The sequence below is a fragment of the Lontra canadensis genome, unplaced genomic scaffold, assembly GCF_010015895.1.
Source record: "Lontra canadensis isolate GAN:19392208 unplaced genomic scaffold, GSC_riverotter_1.0 scaffold59, whole genome shotgun sequence".
NCBI lineage: Eukaryota > Metazoa > Chordata > Mammalia > Carnivora > Mustelidae > Lontra > Lontra canadensis.
Window position 1 is genome coordinate 2,561,182 of NW_022631053.1, and position 15,364 is coordinate 2,576,545.

A 15,364-nucleotide genomic window follows, 5' to 3' on the forward strand; every position below is an offset into this window, starting at 1 on the left:
TTCTCCTTGCTCTGTGGTAGCCATATCTCTTCTCTGGAAAGTTCTCTTTCCTTCTTACCTTGCTCTTTCCACCTCCCTCCTTGTTCTGCTCCTCCTCCGCAACCCTGTGTCTCCTCTCTTCATCCCTCCCCTCTGCTCCTTTATTTCTCTCTTTTCTTTCCCTCCCACTCATCCATTTGGCAATATAACCCCTGTTCCCTCTCCCCTGACCTTTCTTTTTCCATCTCCCTGTCTCTGACATGTCTACGGTGTGGATCTGCCTGTGCCCCAGGCCTGGCTAGAACTGCACTCTCAAGGTAGTCCACCAAACCCTATGCCCCACAGGGAAGTCCTAAGAGGGCAGACTCGGGAGAGAGACAGTCCTCCCTCTGACATCTTTGCTCGCTCTCAGAGGATGCTTGTTTGGCCTGTGAAGGAAGCAGAGGTAGAGGAGCGGTGGAAGAGGGGAGCTGCATAGGCCCAGAGATCTTTCTAAGACCTGCCTTCACAGAGTGGTTTCCCTACTTGAGGATCTGGGAGCTCTCAAAACACCTGCCATGCACTCAAGACCAAAATGAATTCCAAAGGCAAGCAGGGCCTGGCTGTCAGCTGTGGACATGAAGCCAGGAGAGATATGAAGTCAGAAAAAAAGTCACCCTGCTCTGATTATCTCAAACCTTCCCAAACTGCCTACTTCCCATGCCTGCCTAGTTCCTGAAACCGCTTCAATAAAGTGTCACTGAGCTCTTTAGGTTTTGGTAGAGTCTGTGTCTTATCTCACATTCAGAGAGCAGCCTTGGAACCAGTGTTTTCTGGGAGCAGGTGCCTTCTGCCCTCAACAGATCCAGACAACAATCCCCTACTCTCTGATTCCCAGCTCTGGTCCCGGGCTCCCGGGGACCCAACATGTCACTGCACCACGCTCTGGCCTTGGAGTGGTGGGGGACTGCTCTCCAGTCTGGCTTCGTAGTGTCACTATCCACTCTCACACCATCTCCTGGGCCAACTTCTGTGACGCTTACCCCAGGGCAGAATGGGAATCCCCCTCTCCTGCCATCATGCAACAAGACCCACACCACCTCACCTCTGCCTCCCACCGTTGCCCTTGGCCTTCTGCAACACCCCTGACCTCCCCAAACCTCAATTTCCCTCCCCAGCATTTTAGGACCCAAAGTCAAGACTAGGAAGAAGGGGACAGTGAAATAGCACAGTTAGACCAAAACTATGGAGCTCCAGGCTCCTAATCTTCAGGTGGAACAGAGAAGACATAATGCATATTGGTGGGAGACTCACATTCTCAACCAGGCTTCTCTCCACCAGAGCGGCAGAGCATGGTGCCAACAGAAAGAATAGGACCGAACCCCAGTTTACCACGGATGCGCTGTGTGGTTCAGGTTACTTACTTAATCACTCTGCTCCTTACATTCTCATCTATAAAACAGAAACTACATCGTGGTGCTGTCAGGCAATTAAATGAGATCGTGGGTGTAGAGCTTGAGGTGGTCCCAGCACTCAGTAAACGCCCAATAAATACTATTATTATTATTATTATTATTTTGGCTTAATTGTGACCTGGAAAAAAGCAGTATGGCAGGGAAAGACAGCGACAGCAGAGGTCTCATGGAGGGAACTGATGGAAAGGGAGAGGGAAGAGAATTAGGGGTGGAGGCACTTCAGGCATCTCCAAAGAGCTATGACCTGGGTGCTGGGGAGAAAGCTGGTGTCCCGCATCCATCTGAGCAATTCCTAAGGGCAACAACGGTCCCTGGAAATGTCCTCAGGTTAGAGCAAGCTCTGTCTACCTTGGGGAGGCTGGGGATTGGGTGGGGACAAAAGGCAAAAGGCTAGGACACAATAATGTCAACCTAATGGCAATCATCAGTGCATCTTTGGGGGACCAAGGGGTCCTGGGGAGAGCATCTCTTCCTCTCCCTCCTCTTGAGTCCTCTGCAGGCATTTTTGGGCTAAATGGGCCCCAGAGACAAGGGTCCGTGTCGGGAGCCCCAGAGGTACTGAGCCAGATCTGGCTCCCACCTGGCCTGAGGAGGGGCAGGTCCCAACCTGCTTGTTGGGGCCTCTCCCACCTCAAAATCCTCCCTCCCAGGGAGCTTCTAGAAACACCTAGGAGCTTACGGAGGGCCCTTGGATCTGACACATCTGCAGAAAAGCAGCTTTGGGGGAAAAGAGCATCCCCAAGCATAATTAATTTGGCCTCTAGTCTTGGGCAACCAGGGTGTGTAATTCATGCCTCTCTCCTCACCGCAAAATGGCATAAAGTCCTAAATCTCCCTTTCCTTGAGGCTGAGCCACCCAATATGCCAAACGTCTGTCTGGCTGGCCGCTTTCATTGCCCCCATAAACGAGGAAAGAGGACAGCAGCACTGCCCATTGGCTCCCACCCTTTGCTCTTTGCTACCCTAATTATCCACCTTGGTACTTAGCAGCTGCCAATAGCCCAAGCTTATAAACCTGTTAATGGTGATTTGGGGTTTGACTCTGCCTGGCCCTCCATCCCCAACGAGATAAAAGGTGGAGAAGCTGGGCTGGCTTGATAACTCGGTCTTCCCGCTGTCCCCGTCAGCCGCCTCTCTGCGTCTCTCTCACCATGTCGTGTCACTCCTTCCAGCTGGGCTCCCGATGCGGTGGTCGGAGCTTCAGCTCCTGCTCAGCTGTCCTCCCCCGGATGGTCACCCACTATGCCGTGAGCAAGGGGCCGTGCCGGTCCGGGGGTGGGGGGGGCCTCCGCGCCCTGGGCTGCCTGGGCTCCCGGAGCCTGTGCAACGTGGGCTTCGGGAGGCCCCGGGTGGCCTCCAGATGTGGCCTGCCCGGCTTTGGGTACCGAGTGGGGGCCCCCTGTGGGTCCTCGCCCTGCATCGCCCCCGTCACCATCAATGAGAGCCTGCTGGTCCCGCTCGAGCTGGAGATCGACCCAGCTGTGCAAAGGGTGAAGAGGGACGAGAAGGAGCAAATTAAGTGCCTGAACAACCGCTTTGCATCCTTCATCAACAAGGTAACAGGGAGGAGCCATGCTTGGGGCTGGGAGACACAGAGAGCACTTTGCATCAGGGCCAAGGAGAGGCTGGCAGCTGAGAGGGCGCGGTGGATGACACCCCCAAATCGTAGAAAGCTGCTTAGATCCAGCTTAGTGCTAGACATTTCTTCCTGCTCATTCTTTTTTCACTCTCTTGTCATCTCCCTTTGAATATTAGCTGAGAAAATCACCAGGGCTGTGTGAGGTCAAACTATAAGAGGAACTTCCAAAGCAATGATAGATACTGAAAAGAAAAACCAATGAGGCAGAGGAGGCTTTGACAACAAAGTCGCCTTCTGAGGGCCTGAGCTGGGGTGAGAGCATTGGGCCTGGAGGCAGGGATGAGCACTGCAACCCCAGATTTGCCCCCAGAGGAGGCCTGGTGTAAGGAGAAGGTAGAGCAGTCAGCACAGGGAGCACACAGTCGCTGTCACCAAAACCACAGCTCCGAAAGGCTACAGGGAAGGGTGGTGTGCAGCCTTCGAAAGGCCAGTTGGGAACCCAAGCAGCTGCGTTTGCATCTGTTTCCACACCCCAGGGAGGCTCTTGGGATCAGGGGCTGAGCCAGTGTTTTGGCTGAGCCAGTGTTTTTGCTGACCCCTGGCTATAGGGCAAAGAATCCAGAGTCAGAAGTCAGGAGGCCTGGGCCCTGGTGTTGGCTCCAGTCCTGGCTGCTCCCCTGAGGTCCTGTGCAAACGTCTCACTTCTCAGCCTCGGGGCTCTTGCTACCTGGTGGGGAAGGGGGCCTTAGTGGTGGGGAGTCAAAAGAAGTAAGATACGTAAAAGGGCTCCAAAAAGAAACTCATTTCAGTAAATGGGAACTGTTCCACTTACAGTTTTATTTTTAAAGCTCGTTAAGTTCTGGGCTCTGACTTTCCGCAACATCACACCACCTTCGTGAGACTGGGAGCCTCTTGGTTATGCGGCCGTTGCCCAGAAATAGGGCAACGTTTCTCCCTCTGCAGATTTCTTTCAAGGATGGAATGCTGGTTCCCTCTGCCGATGGCTAAGAGGGGTGGCCGTGATCAGCTCACTGAGCTTCTCCTCTTCTCGGTTCCTAAGTCACCAAAACGGAAAAGCCAGCCGGAAGCTCTCCATGTTCCCATGATGGGGATGTTTTTTGGACACAGCCTCGCAGGGTGCATCAGAGTCAGGGGAGAGAGCTTAGAGTCTCAGGACCACGCTTTTGATCTGACCTCCCCTGAATGCCCCCGGGCTGGGACCAGAGAAAGCCTGAACTCCTAGGCATCACGTCACCCGCTTGCATTAGTATGAAGAATCCTGAAGAGCTTCCCATGCACAATACCAACCTTAGGAAGCCGAGAGGCTTGAAGGGACAGGATGTGTTGGCCGAGGTTGCAAGTCTCGTGGGAGGCCGACAGGCAGGGCTGGGAGGGGGACCTGTCCCAGACCTCTCGGGACACTACTCCTCCCATGACAATGTGCGACCCCTAGGGGAGTAAGTGGGGGTCTTATAAAAGCTCCCCCAGGCAGGGGATTCATGGAGACAAATCCTCCTAGGCCAGTCTACGCAGGGAGACTTACCTGAAAACTTTAGCACATTGACAGCAATGTGTTGGGATTAAGAGCACACGCTGATTCCATTGGCCACCCAGCCCATCACCTGTTACGGTCCCTGGGCTCCCTGCTCTCGGTGACTCCCTGATCTGGATGGCAGGTGCGGTTCCTGGAGCAGAAGAACAAGCTGCTGGAGACCAAGTGGAACTTCATGCAGCAGCAAAGGTGCTGTCAGAGCAACATCGAGCCCATCTTCCAGGCCTACATCTCTGCCCTTCGGCGGCAGCTGGACTGCGTGGCAGGCGACCGGGCCAGGCTGGAGTCCGAGCTCTGCAGCCTCCAGGACGTTCTGGAAAGCTACAAGAAAAAGTGAGTGTGGCCTACTTTCAGCCCACCAGGGAGCCTGGAGCAAGCTCCATCAACAACCTGGGCCTCAGTTTCCCCATCTCTACAGTGGGATGCCTCCAGCTTCGTCGATCAGGTAGCAGCAACAGTGTGGTGGGGTAACACAAGAGAGCAGCTAGGACACTGCCCGTCGGGCACTCGCCAGAAGCTCTGAAATAGTGTATTGATCTTCACCTCCCTTCCTGCCGCCCTACCTCAAGAGGGCCCTGTCCATGTCCCTGCAATACTAGCTCTTTCTCCTGCCATTCCCCGCCCTCCAGGGCTCTGCTTGGCCACCTGGTCTGCCATAGCTTCTAGCAATCCCCGTTCAGATCCGGAACCATATCTTATTCCCCAGACGGGCGTCCAAACCTTCTTCCCTCCGTGCTTTTCCTCCCACTGTCCCTTTCTCCTGATAAGCCCCTCTTGGGACCTCCTGGGACCGCATCCAAGCTAACCTGGCCCAAGTTTTTCTCTCACTCCCTGATGCTCAGCTCCCGGACCTCAACCTCAGAGTCCACAGCTGGAAGCCATCCCCCTCCCCACAAGCAGGGCTCTACGTCCCCAGAGCCTGTGGTTAAGGTCAGGTAGCCTGCTAGACTTGCCCTCTCTGAGGGAAGCTCCTAGCCTGCCTCCCAAGAGAAGGGAGCCAAAACAGATGTTAACTAGGAGCTTGCTGGCTACTAGGTCTAGTGCCTATAAGAGGCTTGAGGCCAGGATACATTGCCTCACAGGTCCTAGGTGGGTGTCTCTGGTCCAGGGCCCCATGGGAGCACATGTTGGTGGGTGAGGGTTGAGAGAGACACATTTCCACTGACAAGCAGCAGTACAAGTAGGCTCAGAGCCAAGGTCCCTAAGGGATGTGCATCAGTGGAATAGAGCCACATGGTGGTCACTCATGCTGCAGGAGTCAGTCCTATGCCTTCCTGATACCAGACACTGTGCCGAGCTGGCTCCCGCCCTCCAAATGCCCCGGTCCTGCACAGACCTCCACACACACCAGCCAACAGCTACGATGGGGTACGGGGCAGAAGCGGAAAGGAATGCCAGGACAGTGAGGGCACAGACAGGGCCCAGGAAAGCTTCCTGGAGGAGGTGTAATTTGCTCAGGACCATGATGAAGTTTCATTCTAGTTGGGTATTACAAAAGGGGATTCTAGAGTAGATTCCAGGAAAAGGGAAGGGATGGGAGCAGGGGACAGGAAGGGCCAGAGTATGCCAAGTCAGAGAGGACCACTCCAGCAGACCACAACAGGTGACATGTAATTAGGCCAGCCCTCTCGACCAGAGCAGTGCCTTTCTTGGCGGGTAACATACAAGGTGGGCAGGACACATGGTTTGCAGCTCATGATGAGGACTTTGGATTGGGCAAGTGGGGGTAGAAGGATGAGACTAAATGCTGTTTTGATAGTAGCAGCCGATACTTATGAAGCCTCTGCTCCATGCCAGGGGCCCAGTGCTTGGCAGACGCTACCTGTGGCATGTGTTAGCTCACTGCAGCTATGTGAGGCTGGACCGGTGTCATTCTCATTCTGTACACAATGAAGCTGAGACACAGAAAAGTCCCCCACCCCGGACCCTTCCCCAAAGTCACAAGACTAGCACCTGCCCGAGCTGGGATTCCCACCTAGGCAGAAGTCTCCAGCTTCCAGGGCCCATGCTGAGGCCGAGGTCTGCTGGAATAAGGAAGGATGGGCGTCAGGAAGCGCAGTGAGGCTATTAATGGATCAATAGCACTCATCAGACTGAGTCATACCCGCCAGACTGGACCCCCTGGCCCTGATTCCATTGCCCAGAGGGACAGGGAGTGGGCGGGGAGCTCCCTCGAAGCCTGGGGGTGGCCAGGCTGTCTCTACAGCTCTGGTGAAGTGGGTAATTGCTACCTCGGCAAATAGAGGCCAGGCTCGGACCTCTCCTGGCGGGGAGGGCAAGGGGCAGGCTAAGGTTCCAGTGTTTGCAGCCAAAACTGAGAACAACTCAGAGAAGGCAGCCAACTCTTTACCACCTTCCCAGAGTAAGCAACTGCATGACGTGGGCTTCCTTAGCAGCAACAAGGAAAGGAGGTGGCCTGGAGAAGGACTTCCCAGAAGATGATAATCACAGGAATGGGCTACTCAGGGTGGGGAGGGAGGTCAACACGTACAGTGGCTAATGAGAGGCTAGGATGACAATCGTTTGTCCTGAGTGGTCAGAGGAGCTACAGGTGTCCGATGATGATGAGGACTGGGCCTGGCGACTCCTTAGGGCATTAAATTACTGAGAGGCAGGTTTGCTCCCCAGGCTCCCTCCCTTGGGCCACTTCTGAACCCCCAGGCCAGACTAAAATATTTCTTCCTGCCCATCCAATAGGTATGAAGAGGAGCTCTCCCTTCGGCCCTGTGCTGAGAATGAGTTTGTTGCCTTGAAGAAGGTGAGGGAGGGCACAGGGAGAGAGAAGGCCCCCCGAGTTGGCCCAGGTGGCCTCATCACACTCAGCCACTGACCAGGTCCAAACGTGTCTGCAGCCCACCCACCCCAAACAGGGCCTCTCTCCCGTCGGATCCCAGGGCCAACCTCACCAACCCTGGGAAAGAGGAAAGCCAGCCTTCCCCCACTTCTTACAGAAGGGCAGTGATTGACCTGGCCTCCACCTCCCAACGCATGGGGGCCTGACCTGGTTAGGGTTGTGTCTACACCTGCCCGAGAAGTTGGAGGTAGAGCTAATGCCAAACTGAAAACCAAACAAAAACTCTGACTCTGACACAAAAGAGGAAAACAATAGCGATGGTTTCTCAGATAAACACCAAGGTGTTCTATGGCCCGTGCACCACACAGCGGGCTCTGAGAACCTGCACTCAAGGATCCTTCAAAACCCACTCCAACAGATCCTTCCCCATCAGGGTGCCAGGCCCAGGCATGTGGTCCTGGGGTTGGGGCCCCTCCCCTCCATCCTTGGCTTTGTCACCTTTTCACTTCCACATGAGCCTACACCTGGGTCCCTCAGCTGCCGCCAGCTTGCCTGGGAGGGGACCCAATGGGAGGAGAGGGTGGCCTCACCTATTCCCTGGGCCCCAGATTATGGTTGTCCCTGCTCTGGCCACAGGATGTGGACACAGCCTTCCTGATGAAGGCTGACCTGGAGACCAACGCGGAGGCTCTGGTCCAGGAGATTGACTTCCTGAAAGGCCTGTATGAGGAGGTACCTACAGCCCCACTGCCCACAGATGCTCGGTCAGGGGCCAGTTCCGTGGGCATGATGGAGTGGGAGGGCTTCCACTGGCGGGTATGGTCCAGGGCAAGCTGACTCAAAAGTGAGCATGGGAAGAAATTCTCAGGCAGTGAGACTCCCAGAAGTCAGAGGGCCCAGACCTTGGCTCTTGAGTCTGTGTAACTAGTTGGGGGATGAAGAACAGGTTGGTGATGGAAGACTCAGGACAGCTATGCAAATTACTATGCAAATCTGCTATGGGAAAGTCAGAGCTGTTTCCGTCCTCTGCTCCTCCACTTTGGTCCTCAAAATGCTCACGCATTCCCATGTGCCCCCCACCCAGGAGATCTGCCTGCTCCAGTCTCAGATCTCTGAGACCTCCGTCATTGTGAAGATGGACAACAGCCGGGAGCTGGATGTGGATGGCATCATTGCTGAGATCAAGGCCCAGTATGACGATATTGCCAGCCGCAGCAAAGCTGAAGCCGAGGCCTGGTACCAGAGCCGGGTGAGGACCTGGGCAGGGCCCGGCTGGGACCCCAGACCCGCCTCCCCTAGGGACTGAGTGAGATGATAACGAGGGCTGTGTCACACCACAATCACAGGGAACTTGTAAACCCTGGGGTCCTGTTGTTTCTGCCAGGTCCCTGCAGAGCATGTGGGAGGGGACCCCACAGACAGCCCAAGCCTGTCATCAGGGTGCTGGGGCTTCCCACCTTTACCCACGCACAGACACTGGAAATATTCCTTTAGGCTGTGCTCGAGAAGCACTAATTGCCAATGACTGCAAAGAGGGCCCTGGGCTTCAAGGCGTGAAGGAGGCTAATGGTGCAGTGGGCACTAATGGCAGGGCAGGAGCGGTCATTAAGGCGGCCCCAGACTTAGGCAATTAGGGGTTTGCTGGGACAGAGATGGATACCCCCAAGGGCAATTTGATTTTGCAAATATTATCATCTCTGTCTCACCGGCACTGTCTGCGAAAGGCACCATGCATTCATTCGCTCAGTCATTTATTCATCCAACGACTGTTTATTGAGCATCCATCACACTCCAAACACTGTTCTAGTTGCTGGATTCCAGCAGGAAACAGAATAGACAGCAAACCCCGCCTTCCAGTCACTTTCATTCTAGAAGCAGGGTGGGGAAGGGGGGGACGATACACAAGGTATTGAATCAGTAAGCTTGGGGTACGCTAGATGGTGATGTGTGCTTTGAAGAAAATCAATCAACATGAAGTGCAGGGAGTGTTGTGGGAATGAGGTTTTGAATAGGGTCGCCAGGGAAGGATGATCTTATTGAAATGTGTGGCACCATGAGGGTACTAAGAGTCACACCATCCCTGTCCTCAAAGAGGTTACAGAAACAGACTGCCTACAGATGATACGGGGGTTCTATGTTCCCATCAGGGACACAGGCTTCTTCTCGCTTTCTGTTCTGCTATCCTTAAAATTGCAGTAATCCTCACGGTTGCCTCATGTCCCAAGAAGGCTGCCTTATCACTGATCTCACATGTTCATTCCAGGCAGGAAGAACACAAGGCAAAAGAAACATGCCAACTGGGTCATCCCCCACTTTAAACAGCTTTCCTGGAAGTGTTACCCATAGATCTCATTAATGAAAAGGCCAATAAATATTCTCTTATCTGAGCTCACTGCCACCCCAAATAAAAGCAGAGTTCTGTTGGAAGACGAGGAGAGTGTGTATTGCTAAGGCAACTGCAGGCTTTGTCACAACAGCCAAACAACAAAAGAGCCAAAGAGAATGATTTTCTTATCACTTGTTTTGCCTTCTCTATGTGGAAAATCTAAAGTTGCTACTTGTTTTAATCTATAGATGTAAATTGATAAAACGTTATTCAGAAATTGGATTTGGAGCTGCAAAGGTAGCAAAGGTTTTTTTAAAAAATGTTAAGTCAAAGTAGGAAGCAGCATTGCATATTGTTTTCTATTGTTTTGAAGGAGAATGTACGAAGGTACTCACCCTAGTGAGGTAGACATGGTCTGTCCTCACTCCCAGATCTGTCCGGCATCCCAGACTGAGCACAGGAAACCCCTTCTAAGATCTGGAGGGAACTCCAAAGGGGAAGGAGCCCTCCAGAGACCCTGGGGCTCTGGGCTTGGGAGAAAAAGATGAGCCACAGAACAGCTAAACAGAGAAAAGGAGAGCTTAGAGGAGCATTTAATAAGCCTGAAGTTTCAGGGTTGGGGAAGGAAATAAGAAGCAGCCCAGAAAAAGACAAGAAATGGAAAGGGGATGGAGAGCAGAACAAGCCTAAGAACCCAGAGAGCCCTGAGCTAGAAAACCACTGGAGGAGAGACTCTGGACGGTGAGAACAGGGGTGGTGAGGCTCCGTGGTGCAGGTGCCTGCGCCCAGTGCTCTGACCTGCCTGTCCCGGTCCCGGCAGTATGAGGAGCTGCGGCTGACAGCTGGGAACCACTGTGACAACCTCCGCAACCGCAAGAACGAGATCCTGGAAATGAACAAGCTGATTCAGCGGCTTCAGCAAGAAATTGAGAACGTGAAAGCCCAGGTGAGGCCAGAAAGCCATGGTCCTGAGGCCCCATCACAGGCTCCCCCACAACTGGTCCTGGGGGTGGGTCCATTCTCCCTGGGAGCACTTGGAAGTGGGAATGAACTTATGCCCCTTGTTTACGAGGGAACAAACCCTTTCTAAAAAAGCTGACCAACAGCGGGAGCAACCTAAGGAAACAGCGAGGTCCCGACAGACACTAGGTCACCTTTGGTCACAGATGAAATAGCAAGGGTACTCCCCTCAATGGGGGCACAGAAACGATGGTTGACATGGTTGACATGGTTCCTTCGGACCCAAAGACTCCAGTCCTGTGATCCTGAAATTCCAGACGACTCCCAGGAGTCCATAAATGCAGACCCACTCTGTTCTCCCAGGCTGATGAAGACCAGCCAGACGCTTCCAATCTATTAGCCCCCAAAGAAATCGCTCAAACCTCCTTGAGCTGTTAGAGACAGAAGTTGCTCTGACATCTCAGGAAGAACCAGATGTCACAACCCTAGGCTGAAAGGTTCAGCAGCTTTGAATCTGGCATGGCCCCACGACTGTAAAGGAAATCTCCCTCCTCCTATGTGTTCCCATGAGTGTCACCTTCCTCCCACACTCACAAAGCTGCCCACCCAGGCAATTATACCACCCCAGCTGGTGTCCTGAACACGGTTCAGCTCAACTCAGACACTATCTACCTGGAGAGAGGGTCAGATCCCACAGAGTAAGGGTCCTACCTCACTGCCCCTACTTCACATGCCGACCGCAAGTCCAGGTTGTGACCCCTCAGCTGTACATCGGAGGTTCCTGTGATCCCCTCTTCAGGTAAGATTAATTCACTAGAATGGCTCACGGAACTCAGGAAACAGCTTACTTACTGTTTAGCAGTTTGTTATAAAAGGCAATGATAAAGAACACAGATGAACACCCATTTGGAAGAGATGCGCAGGGCAGGGTAGGCGGGAAGGGCATGGAGCTTCTATGCCGCGCTCTGGTCATGTGAGTGTCCCACCACCTCTGCGTGCTCACCAACCTAAAAGTCGTGCAAACCCCAGACTTTGGGATTTTATAGAGACCTCCTCTCCTGGGCATGATCAATGATTAAGTCCATTTCCAGCCCCTCCCCTCTCTTCGGGAATAGGGGGTGGGGCTGAAAACCCTAAGCTTCTAGTCATGACTTGGTCCTTCTGGCAAGCAGCCCTCATCCAGAAGCCATTGGAGACTCAGCCAGAGTCACCTCATTAGAACAAAAGACACTGCTACCATCCAGGAGTCACAAGGGATCGGGGAACTCTGTGTCAGAACCCAGGGTCAAAGACCAAATATGAAATCAAAGGATGCTCCTAATGCTCTTTATCACTTGTGAAATCACAAGGATTTGGGAGTTCTGTTCCAGGAACTGGGGACAGAGATCCATATATGTATTTTTTATCATCTCACAATGACCATGTTCTCCCTGCTCTTCTGAGAGTCAGCCTGGGACTCCTGGGGACTCCAGTAACGCCTTGCTGTGCCCTCTCCCCCAGCGCTGCAAGCTGGAGGCTGCGGTGACCCAGGCGGAGCAGCAGGGTGAGTCAGCCCTCAGTGACGCCAAGTGCAAACTGGTAGGGCTGGAGGAGGCCCTGCAGAAGGCCAAGCAGGACATGGCCTGCCTGCTCAAGGAGTACCAGGAAGTGATGAACTCCAAGCTGGGCCTGGACATCGAGATCGCCACCTACAGGCGGCTGCTGGAGGGCGAGGAACACAGGTGGGTCAGGGCCATCCATGCTCCAAGGGTAAGTTCACCTGCCTCTGGGTTGCCTCTGGTCACTGCTGAGGCTGCACTGTGATGGCCCATCCCACAGTCAAGGAAAGTCCCAAACAGCCAAGAATCCTCAGGCCCTCCTCCTGAACACAGCAGTGGGGGCTGCGGCCTGGGCAGGAGGAGGGGTGCCCTGTGTTTATCGGGCTTGTTCTCTCTGATGCAGTTACCCTGTGTCTTCTTTCCTCTTCCTCCAGGTTGTGCGAAGGCATCGGGCCTGTGAATATCTGTGAGTAGTTGTGTACTCCCCTGGGGTTCTGGGGTCGTGGGGGCTGATCCACCCGACAAGGACAAGACCACAGCACCCTGGCCCAGACTTCCGCATGTTTCCCCCACCCCAAGAAGGAGCTTTGTCTGCCAGGAGCTCCTGGTCAGATGGAGGGGAAGTCAGAATTATGTGAGGAGCAGAGAAGCAACAGGGCCTCAGGGCTGTGGGGCCCCGGAAGCTGCGGGGAACTCTCATGACAAGAGACTGCCTTTCTGGAGAAAGCAGTTTCAAAGCAGGTTCAGACAAGTAAAAACTGAGGGCATGAAGCAGAAACCAAGGCTGTGGGGAAAGAGGAGAGCTTCTAAGCACTTTTTGTGGCTAGTGTGGGAAGCGGGTGGCTGGAATGGGGGTAGCTTGTCGGTGAGTGGCAGCAGGTGGGGACACGGTCTGGCTGAGAGGTTTGAGGGCCATGCCCTTCTAGCCACACAGTAAGGGACCCTGAGCCTCACTCCCTGTTCCCACAGCTGTGAGCAGCTCCAAAGGCGCGGTCCTCTACGAGCCCTGTGTGGTCAGCACCCCCGTGCTGAGGACCGAGTACTGCCCGGGGGGCACCAGTGTCCTCAAGACCAGCGGGGCCTGCAGCGTCGTGGGCACTGGTGAGGTCTACGTCCCCTGCGAGCCCCAGGGGCTGCTGAGCTGTGTGAGCACGCGGAGTTCCTGCATGAAGCTAGGGGCCGGGAGCAGCTCCTCCCACAAGTGTTAGCACAGTCCGGTCCCCGAGGCGGGAAGCCCAGGGACAGGGTGCCAGCACCCCTCCACCCCCAGCCTAGATGTTGTCCCCCGACCAGAGCTGAAGACAAGGATATTCCCAAACCCCAATTTCCTGTATTGACCAAAGCTTTCCCTCAGGTTTTTTGCTGAGAGGCGCCCCTCAGGCCTCTCCATGGGTCACCTTTCACTTAGCCGTGTGCGGACCCCGAGCTAGGCCCTCGGTGGGGAACACATCAAAGTTCCACTCTGTGGATTATCCCCTGAAAGTTTTCCCACAAAGCCAGGATCCCACTCTCAACCCCTGAAGTTCCCCACCTCCCTTACGTCTGGCTCTCAAAGCACCTAAGAAAAATGAACTTCTTTTAACATCCGGCTAACACATGCACTATTGCAATGATCAAAAAGAGGTACCCCAAAATACTTTTCTGATTTCCAAAGCCAAGGGCCAGCATTTCAGAATCACTTGAGATCTGTTAAAGGTCCTCTTGATTGGCACGCAGAATCCAGAGGGAGTCTATGGGAAGTAATTCACCAGCTTGAGTGCTGAGCTCACACTATGAAAATACATCTTTTTTCCTGAGCCCCATTGACGGGGAAACACCAAAACAAAGGCAAAGGGACTTGGAATACTTCCTGGATGGAGAGACAGTCACAAGCTGACATCACCTGCTCAATGGAACCAAGCTCCTCCCCCACCCTCTGTACATAGCCCTCCCCAGCCCCTCCTCGCTCTGGTCCTGCTCCCCCTCCTTTTAGGTCCTCTTGCTTTGGATCTGATGTGAACATGTTTTCCCAGCTACAGTGATGTGGGGCTACCCCCAAACTGGGAGGTTTTGGCTCAGGGGTTGCAGGGAAGGATGTGTGGTGCTGACCCAATCTCCCCAGAGGCCCCTCATGCAACCTCCTGCAGAAACCCCCCCACCCCACCCAGGGAGCCACCATCTCTGCCATAAGCCTCTGGTCTTGTCTGTTCCCAATAAACTGACCATTCACACGCTGCAGGAGTCAAGATTATTCACTCGGCTCCGTAGGGTACAAGAAGGCTGGAGGGGAACCAATGAGCAACCTTTGGGAGCTGGGAGCTGGGCGGGCTGGGGAGTGGAAATGAAGGTCATCATCCACATGGAAAAGCTACATATGAATGATTTGCAAACAGCCTGTAGAATAAACGTGGATCCATACAAATTGCATTTAAAACCTGCATACCACACCCCGATAGACAGCAAGTCACTCACCATGTTAAAGACCATGGCCTTATACACATGGGTCTCCTCACCACATGGTCCCTTTCTGCACGTATCCCAGAGAAATCCCGTGGGGCCCCGATCATGTCAGTACTTAGCAGCCTCCAAGCCCCATGTTCTGCCTCCCCATCCTGGACCAGTCTCAGGACAGGCCAGGTGCAGGGAAAAGCTGTGCAGACAGGGAGGAGAACTTTCTAGTCCCCCATCCCTCTTAGGGAGCCCCGAGGCCAGGAGATGAGCATTGGTAGTAGCAGTTCTGCCCCAAATCCTTCCTGTTGCCTCACTGATCCCCTAGAAAACTTCCCCATGACAAACCCCCCTTGTGGCTCCTGTGTGTTGGGGTACAACTTCCCTCTCCCCACAGTCCCATGCAGAGCATTTATTCTGTGCCAACCCCTGCATTAGAAACTGGTGATACAGAGGTGACTAATACCCTCTCTTAACCCCAGAGGGACTTTTGGCCTCCCAGAGGAGTCATAGATAATGAGAGGCAGAGAATATGGGAGCAACCAGAAAAGGCAACTAATGATTATGCCCGGAAAGGGGGTCAGAATGAGGTTCACTGAGAAGGTTGTAAGGATAGCATCTGGGCGGAAGTTGAGGGCAGTATAAACTGAAAGGGTGCCATTCATTCACCTTTTCATTCATTCACTATGTATTTATCAAGCACCTGGCATGGGTCCGGTGCTTGCATGCACTCAGAGGCGAGGGACAGTGACAAA

General features: G+C 53.9%; 1 protein-coding gene across 1 annotated transcript; it reads left to right on the forward strand.

Annotated features, from left to right (window-relative positions):
- Nucleotides 1-2,584: 2,584 nt before the first annotated feature.
- On the forward strand, nucleotides 2,585-12,656 carry KRT82 (keratin 82). Its single transcript, XM_032876724.1, has 8 exons — nucleotides 2,585-2,989; nucleotides 4,689-4,897; nucleotides 7,262-7,322; nucleotides 7,995-8,090; nucleotides 8,443-8,607; nucleotides 10,505-10,630; nucleotides 12,145-12,365; nucleotides 12,617-12,656. The coding sequence occupies exons 1-8, from the start codon at nucleotides 2,585-2,587 to the stop codon at nucleotides 12,654-12,656; spliced, it is 1,323 nt and encodes a 440-aa protein (XP_032732615.1).
- Nucleotides 12,657-15,364: the final 2,708 nt, after the last annotated feature.

Excerpts from the sequence above, each read along its gene's own strand:
- KRT82 (XM_032876724.1), top strand. The coding sequence starts at position 2,585 with ATGTCGTGTCACTCCTTCCAGCTGGGCTCCCGATGCGGTGGTCGGAGC. Across the intron at positions 8,091-8,442 it reads TGAAAGGCCTGTATGAGGAG|GAGATCTGCCTGCTCCAGTC; the intron begins GTACCTACAGCC and ends CCCCCCACCCAG. Across the intron at positions 10,631-12,144 it reads TTGAGAACGTGAAAGCCCAG|CGCTGCAAGCTGGAGGCTGC; the intron begins GTGAGGCCAGAA and ends CCTCTCCCCCAG.